Source organism: Plectropomus leopardus, chromosome 4 (assembly GCF_008729295.1).
Source record: "Plectropomus leopardus isolate mb chromosome 4, YSFRI_Pleo_2.0, whole genome shotgun sequence".
Taxonomy (NCBI): Eukaryota; Metazoa; Chordata; class Actinopteri; order Perciformes; family Serranidae; genus Plectropomus; species Plectropomus leopardus.
In genome coordinates this window covers 19,791,324-19,799,837 of record NC_056466.1, presented here as the reverse complement: position 1 = coordinate 19,799,837, position 8,514 = coordinate 19,791,324, and the positions used below count along the sequence as shown (strand labels likewise).

At 41.6% G+C, this 8,514-nt stretch overlaps 1 protein-coding gene across 1 annotated transcript; it reads left to right on the top strand.

Annotated features, from left to right (window-relative positions):
* Positions 1 to 2,263: 2,263 nt before the first annotated feature.
* On the top strand, positions 2,264 to 6,798 carry actb1 (actin, beta 1). The gene is made up of 7 exons (XM_042484599.1): positions 2,264 to 2,357; positions 3,391 to 3,516; positions 3,717 to 3,956; positions 4,517 to 4,763; positions 4,856 to 5,047; positions 5,187 to 5,368; positions 6,126 to 6,798. The coding sequence occupies exons 2-7, from the start codon at positions 3,394 to 3,396 to the stop codon at positions 6,267 to 6,269; spliced, it is 1,128 nt and encodes a 375-aa protein (XP_042340533.1). The 5' UTR covers positions 2,264 to 2,357; positions 3,391 to 3,393; the 3' UTR covers positions 6,270 to 6,798.
* Positions 6,799 to 8,514: the final 1,716 nt, after the last annotated feature.

The window sequence follows — 8,514 nt, the reverse complement described above, 5'->3', positions numbered from 1 at the left end:
GTCTGCAGGATAATGCCACTCTGAGAATCCAGTTCCCTGATCAGCTCATTCAACCCCCTCCATGTTATCCTTAGCTGCCCCATACCTGATGACCTGTGTGTGTGTTTGTTGTACGTCTGTGTGGTCACTTCCTGTGTGCATCTGCAGAAGTGAAGCGCTGTGAAACCTATTTCCTGTCCCCTTTGGTGAGTCGGCTCCCATATATCCTTATTAGGAACACATAGAGCCAGTGAGAATTCCTACTGTAAGTTTATGAGTCTTTGTCCGGTGCCCTTATTGAGTTAAAACAGCATTCTGACCCACCCACTTAAGTCTCTGGTCAATAAGATGAGCTTTGCATGAGGACGTCCAAGTGTGTAATCATTTAAAATATATACACAACTACAGTACTGTGCACAAGTCTTAGGCCTCCTTACACTTTGTTATTTTAGCAAGGTTAGAATGATTATGTATATTTATTTATCAGTGATACCTCTACTGACATACAATCAGAATATACAGGAAATATGTATTCAGTATTAAATGTGCAAATATTTCAGAATAAAACAGCTTCAACAGACTAAAGCTGCATGTATTTACTGTGACCTCCCTTTCCACTTATGTCTCGAGCTCAGACAATATAAGATTTGAAACACTAAAACACTAATCCCCTGGTGTATTTACACCAGGTTGCAATCAAGATGTGTCCAAAGCTCAATATTGATTGTTTGTGCTCCCTTTTGTTATGGTTGTATGATTCCATGTTTTACTCTAAATATTGACTTCAGTCTGAAAAACCCATTTGGTCAGACTTTTTTTTGGTGTTTTAATGTATCATACATGTTCTTTGTTCAGGGGTTCTTTTTCGGGAGGTCTAAGGGCAGAGGGATGTCGTACACAGTAAAGCCCTCTGAGGCAAACCATGTTTTGTGATAATGGCTCTATAAATAAAATAAAATTGACTTGACTTGACTTCTTTCTTTGTTTATATACATATATATATATACACTTTTACACAGTAAGTTGCACAGTAAGTTGCACAAGCCTGGTATGTCATTTTTGGGTGTGTGCATGAGCAGGTGTAGCAGGTGTATATATGCATATCAAAGTGAGTCACATACCTGAATTTTAATTTCATAATAGCAGATTAACATGACCACCAAATATGCTCCGGAAAGTACACACCTGTCTATGACATCACATTGAACACGCAAGGAGGCCGCTCTCTTAAACATTACAAGTGATGAGAGATAAGAGATTTACAGCCCTCTTAGTGTTTGCTGTAAACATACCTCAGCTTGAGCACATGTATCACTGTCACTCTGCTGTGCATGTGTGTGTGTGTGTAAAAAGAGAGAGAGAGTGAGACGATGGCATGCCAGGCAGACTTGTTAATCAGGGTGTTAACAGTGCTGTCAGTGACCCTGAGATTGTAACCACCCCATGTCCTGGCACTACTGACCAAGAGAGTCTGCCATGAATTTGCAAATGCATTAGCACAGTCTTCAATGCAATCCTTTGCATTGCCTTGTGTCCTTTACTTTTAATCAGATGAATAACGGATCTTTTTTTCTGCACTGATTGATAGATAGATAGATAGATAGATAGATAGATCGATAGATAGATAGATAGACAACTTTATTAGGCTTACATTAAAACAAAAGTGACAGATTAAAACCCAGTACAAACAAATGCAAACACAAGAGCAGATAACTAAATAGCTAGATGGACAAATGAATAAATACATGGCATGTCAGTCAGTGCAATTTCAACCATTGCACAAATATAGAACAGAAGACAATGGCATGAATCAAATGTGGTTGAGTTTGTGCAACCACGATATGCAGGCCACAGGATATGTGCATGATTTCAGATATTATAACTGAATTTAATCAAATCGTGTTCATTTAGGTACTCAATTGAAAACAGCATAAAAGCACATACTTCAACTTGTTTCACACATAAGGACTCTGCTGTGCGTTTTGCAGCTGTTATTTGTTGTCCACGTGTGTATTACTCCAATAACATTGATAAAGAGGGGCGTAAAAATATGTTTTATTGAACACTGAACGACCCCAGATTGGTAGTATTGATAGTATATAGGTTAGTTTTCGCTGTTGCTTGTCCCCCCACCTCGCCCCCCCCGTCTTGTCAGAGCGTATACCGTTATGCATGCGCCACACCCAATAGAAGCGGCTGGACCAATCAGAGCGCGCCGTGCGGAAAGTTCTCCTTTTATGGAGAGGGGCTGCAGCGCGAGCTCTGATAAAACCCTGCAATTTATTGGCCTCCATTGCAGTCAAGTTCAGACATCAAATCCTACCGGAGTGTAGCGCTCAGCCACAGCCTTCCTAAGCCGAAAACCCTCCCTCTAACAGGTAAGACAACTGCGGCATGAAGATGAAAGTTTTTTGTCACATTTTGAATGTTTTTTTTTTTTTTTTTGTTGCATAAATGTGGTGTAACATTGCAGCCAGCGAGCTGAATTTACTGAAGTTATGATTTGGGATTTTCTGTGTGAAGCAACCGTTATAACTATTCGCGTTGGATCATTTAAATTCACCTGACATTCATTGTGTTTCTGATAAGGCACCGTTACACATTAAGGGGGTAACATTAACCTTTAAGTGCACACATTTGCCGGCATGCTGTCGTTTATATTGGAAAAAAAATGGTGTGAAATAATCGTGCTGCTGCTTGCTGTCACCACTTCCATCAGTCTAACAAATCAGACTGCGTTAAAAAGCTTGACCTTCTCGCTTACATGTAAGCATCTGCTTTGGCACGGTCCCCGAGTCTGCTGTCTCCGATTTCACACACAGACAGATGATGGCAGATTAGACGGATTCGGCTTTAAAAGATTCAAATTGCGTGTAGACATGAGAGAAGGATGCTGTGACATTACAGCTGCGACGTTATTTAACAAACAACGTTGCATGTATCATATGTCAGAAGTTTTTTTTTTCACATAACCGTATAAGTGAGGTGGTCACGACAAAACTATATATGTGATTGGAATGACAGTGGACTGAAGTTCATTCATATGCACTGTTAAAATGAAATAGTGCGTTAGAGATGAGTGGTTATTTCAGTGATGGTGATGAAGGGAGTGGCCGCCTGTCGGTGTCATTTGAGGTTTAACGACACACGGGGCGGCTTCCCGGGCCGGGCTGCCGCCGTCTCTAAGCTGCTCTCACTTTTGCCTTATATGGCCATGGCCAGACCAGGGAGAAACTGCCTTTGTTTCTCAACTCTGGATTTGGGCTGGGACCTGCGCCACTGCGACATCCAGCGTCCACACTCCATAATGACAAGGCTGTAGCAGAGATGATGTTTGCCAGATGTAACCCACAGCTGTCACAGAGCATCAGTGGTAACCATTCTTCCTCTTTTCATCCCCTCTCTGTGCAGAAAATGGATGATGAAATCGCCGCCCTCGTTGTTGACAACGGATCCGGTATGTGCAAAGCTGGCTTTGCAGGAGATGATGCTCCACGTGCTGTGTTCCCCTCCATTGTTGGACGTCCCAGACATCAGGTACAGTTTGTGCCTAATCAGTGGGGGAATAATTTTCAATTAGTATACTTAACTAAAAGCATTAGTGCCACCCTGTGAAAAATAAATACCCCAAAAACTCAAAATTATAATATCATGTAAATCATAAACTGTGATTTAACAAAACTTTCCTACATTTCTGTTCATTTAGTCTTGATTTTAACTTCTGCTTTCTATCCCAGGGTGTGATGGTTGGTATGGGCCAGAAAGACAGCTATGTTGGTGATGAGGCACAGAGCAAAAGGGGTATCCTGACCTTGAAGTACCCCATTGAGCACGGTATCGTCACCAACTGGGACGACATGGAGAAGATCTGGCATCACACCTTCTACAATGAGCTGAGAGTTGCCCCTGAGGAGCACCCAGTCCTGCTCACAGAGGCTCCCCTGAACCCCAAGGCCAACAGGGAAAAGATGACCCAGGTAACAAGGGCTGACATATTGACAAATCCCCCTAAATCAGGAAAACCTACACACTTCACCTCTTGGGGCCCTTTGACAGGAAACAGTGTTGCTGCTCAGGCATTTCTTCCTCTGCTCAATCTGTCCATTTCCTCCTGCTCCTTCAATATCCAGGTTTCTTCTATCCTGTGCTGATCTATTCATCTCTGCGGATGCTTCAGGTTTCTATCTATGCACTGTGATGCATCAGGAATGACTTGTTGCAGCATGGTCACTGCTGATTTAAATTAGGCTTGTTTTAGACTTGCTAAAGTAGATGACAAGCGTCTAACGACACTGGTGTCTGCATGATGCAATAGATGACGGTGGAGCAGTTTGCTGCACTCATCCTGTACAGTCAACATGACCCAACTAAAGTACAGGTTATCGTAATGACTGGTTCTGGTATGGATTTTACACTCAAAACAAAACAGGCCAGTGTGCTGTGCTTTTCTCGATCTGACTGTACTAACCAGCACTAGCTCGCTACAGGTTTGACTCACTAATTCAATGACTCATCTCTCGTCTCCTCTCTCCTCCAGATCATGTTTGAGACCTTCAACACCCCTGCCATGTATGTGGCCATCCAGGCTGTGCTGTCCCTGTACGCCTCTGGTCGTACCACTGGTATTGTCATGGACTCTGGTGATGGTGTGACCCACACAGTGCCCATCTATGAAGGCTACGCCCTGCCCCACGCCATCCTCAGGTTGGACCTGGCTGGCAGGGACCTCACAGACTACCTCATGAAGATCCTGACTGAGAGGGGTTACAGCTTCACCACCACAGGTTAGCACACATATACTGACTTTAAACAGGCTACTATTTTGAAACTAGGGGGGAAAAAAACAAAACTGACTGTAAAATGTGTTGTCTTACAGCTGAGCGTGAGATTGTGCGTGACATCAAGGAGAAGCTGTGTTACGTTGCACTGGACTTTGAGCAGGAAATGGGCACCGCTGCCTCCTCTTCATCCCTGGAGAAGAGCTACGAGCTGCCTGACGGACAGGTCATCACCATTGGAAACGAGAGGTTCCGTTGCCCCGAGGCCCTCTTCCAGCCCTCTTTCCTTGGTACGTGAAAACTAAACGGATTAAATCAGATTTTTACATAGAGGGAGTTTCAGTGTGGGGACACAGCAGTTAGGATAAGATTTTAGTTTTAAATTTGTGTGTGGACTGCAAACCTAAATTTTACATCACATTCTCACAGGTATGGAGTCTTGCGGTATCCATGAAACTACTTTCAACAGCATCATGAAGTGTGATGTGGACATCCGTAAGGACCTGTATGCCAACACTGTGCTGTCTGGCGGTACCACCATGTACCCTGGCATCGCTGACCGTATGCAGAAGGAAATCACTGCCCTGGCACCCACCACCATGAAGATCAAGGTATAACTCAGCCTCATTGTTGCCTTGCATCTGCCCTTAGCCAGCGATGGGGAAAAAATGTTCCAGAAAGCACTTTAGCTCTACTGCCACTCAGTGGACAAACATGGTTACTGCAGTACTTATTTATTTATTACTCAAAAGTATTCTTATTAGCTTTTTAAAGTCACACAAATACAGTTTATCACAGACTTAATTGGAAAAATACAATATCTGCCCCACACATCTAATGTTTCTGCTCCAACAGAGCCTCAACCCTGCAGTACCGTTCAGCAAACAGAATAACATCAGTCGCAAAGACAATTACTAGTACAAATTCAATGTGGCAATAATAGTAGGTGAGACAAAAAATAAAACAATGAGATTTTCAAAATTCAACAGACAAAACACAGAAATAAAAAATAATTTCAAAAAGTAGAAAATTACGAAAAAAAAACGTGAACTAAGTATAATAAGGGGTCAGTGGTATAGACTGCAGTATCAGTGTTGTCCTTTTTTCTATGAAGATTTAAAAAAAAAAAAAAGGTTGCGGTGCATCATAACATTTGAGCAGACCCTCTCTTTTCTCCAAAGTCAGAAGGCTGAAAGTCTGTGATGCATAGTTTAAAAAGGGAAAGTGTTCCTTCAGTTTAAGCAGTATAAGTCATCTAGATATGCTCATCTTTTAGCTGTAGACTTAAAATACTTGCAAGATGTCAGTGCATTTGCAAACAGATGTGGATGCCTTTAGTTTAACACTTGTTCATCTTGCCTCCTGCAGATCATTGCTCCCCCGGAGAGGAAGTACTCTGTATGGATCGGAGGCTCCATCCTGGCTTCCCTGTCCACCTTCCAGCAGATGTGGATCAGCAAGCAGGAGTACGATGAGTCCGGCCCTAGCATTGTCCACAGGAAGTGCTTCTAAACAGACTGTCAGTCCCCTCCCCCAAAACACACACTGCTACAAACCCAAACGACCGGCTCTGCATACATGCCTACACCAACACACTGGTGTATGCTGAGCCCACAACACCTCTTCCCATTTTCCCTCATCACTATGGCTATGGCACCATGCCCCCTGATGGGGAGAAACTCTGCAGGAAGTACAGAGCGTCCCAGGCGGTGTGAATGTGTGAGGAACATGATGTCCATTGTCGTGTTTGTGTAGGTCATTCCAGATGTGTTTGTTCACCACCTTATTTGCCTCTATGAAGGTTTATTCTCTGGTGGGCCCACTGCCCAACAGACCTGTAGTATTGCTTATGTAAATTATGTAATCTGAAACTTGTTTTGTTTTTGTACTTTCAGCCTTAAAACGATACTTGGTCCAGTTTGTTTTTGTCATTATGCAAAAGACAAAGCTTCTACCTTGTATGGGGGTATATGAAGGATTGTGCATGGGGCTACAAGCCTCCGGTGTACACAACAACCCAATAAAGCGCACATGTCTGAGATTCTGGTCTATTTGGTGTTTATTCATCTTGGCTCATATATATATATATAGGAAAAGCATATTAATCATTCCAGGATTTATATTGGATCAACCATGCGTTTGAACTTTCATTAACAAAAAATAAAAACATGTAGCATCACAATGAAGATTAAATGCCACTGAAAAAGACTTTTTGACATGTGAAAGTAGGAAAACCACAGGTGTGAATAAACTGGTGGCTGAATTTAGCTGCTTCAGTTTCAGGGTCCTGGTATTGTTACGCTGTCATGGCTGATTAGGACACTGAAATAGAACAGAGCCATCATTTGTGTTAAAAACACCTATATGTTTATACTATGGCAGTTAAAGCTGCTTAGAAAGGAACTTTTTTAAATATTAAAATTTAGTTGCCCTCAACCAAGCATCAAAACACAATTCCCCCAATTTTAACAACTTCATATAGCACCTTTCAAAACCGAATTTACAAAATGCTTCGACAAACAAAGCAAGTGCAGAAACGCAATACTCAAAAGAAAAAAAAACCCAAAGTCAAACCGTCCTACTGAATATGAGTGAGACAAACTAGGTAGAGTTAAGATACATTTTAAAAAGAGTACATAAAAATACAAGATGCAGGATGCAAAATGTCAATATAAAATAATACAAATGAGTTGATAAAAGCAATAAAACCACAAAATTAAGATGGAAATGATGGATTTTAAGAAATGATTTAAACAGGTCACTGATTTATTGAGCCTCATCTCCTCAGGCAGGTTGTTCCAGAGCCGAGGGGCCCCGGTGGCTAAGGCACCCACGCCTCAGCTTTGGAACGACCAGAGGGGCCCCATCTGAGGATCTAAGGCTACAAACTGGCTCATGTAGGATCAACGTTACTGTTATGTAGCTTGGGGCCACACCCAAATGATGATGTGATCAGTAAAAACTTAAAAATCAACACTTAAATATCCAGGTAGCCAGTGGAGAGAAGCCAGGATTGGGATGATAAGATATTGTCTGTTAAAACCAGTGAGTAGCCTAATAATCTCTTCAGTTAATAGTTGTGAACAGTTAGATAAATACATTTTAAAAATGCAAGGTTTTTGTGCAGGGGAGGTTTCTAAGGATATCTGAAAACCTTTGGTTCATCCTGAAAACTTGTCAACAATGTAAACCAATAGATCTCAACCTTTTTTATCAAGACCTTAAATTGACACATTATTTATGTCACAGACCTCCATTTGATTAGACTTTGCTCAGTTTCCCCCGACTTGAAGTCAGTGGGTTCTTTGAATGGGTTTTCAGTTTGAAGTCTAAAATAAGGTCTGTGGTTAACACAAGCTGAAGAGACTTTAATGTTTTGCTCTACAACATAAAATGAATAAAAATATTCCACATGTGAACTCGGAAGCTTTTATGTGTCTTATAAAGATGGTTACTAACAAGTGGCAAAATTAGCCTACAGAACGATATGGTGGTGATAAAAAATCATGCAACCATGATGTAGTTGGTTTATAGCCGAACATTACCTTTTTATTTGTGGCGATTGCATTTAGGCTTCAAAAATCTGAAAAGTGGTGTTAATTTGTGAAGATTAACATATAACAATCATAAACGTTTGTTTTCCATAGAGTTTATTTTCTGCCATTATCCAAAACACACTGGAAAAATCCCGTAGGCTTTTTGACGAGGGAACCAGGGTTATGCTGAATCTCGTGTTGGCCTGCAGAAAAACGTCATC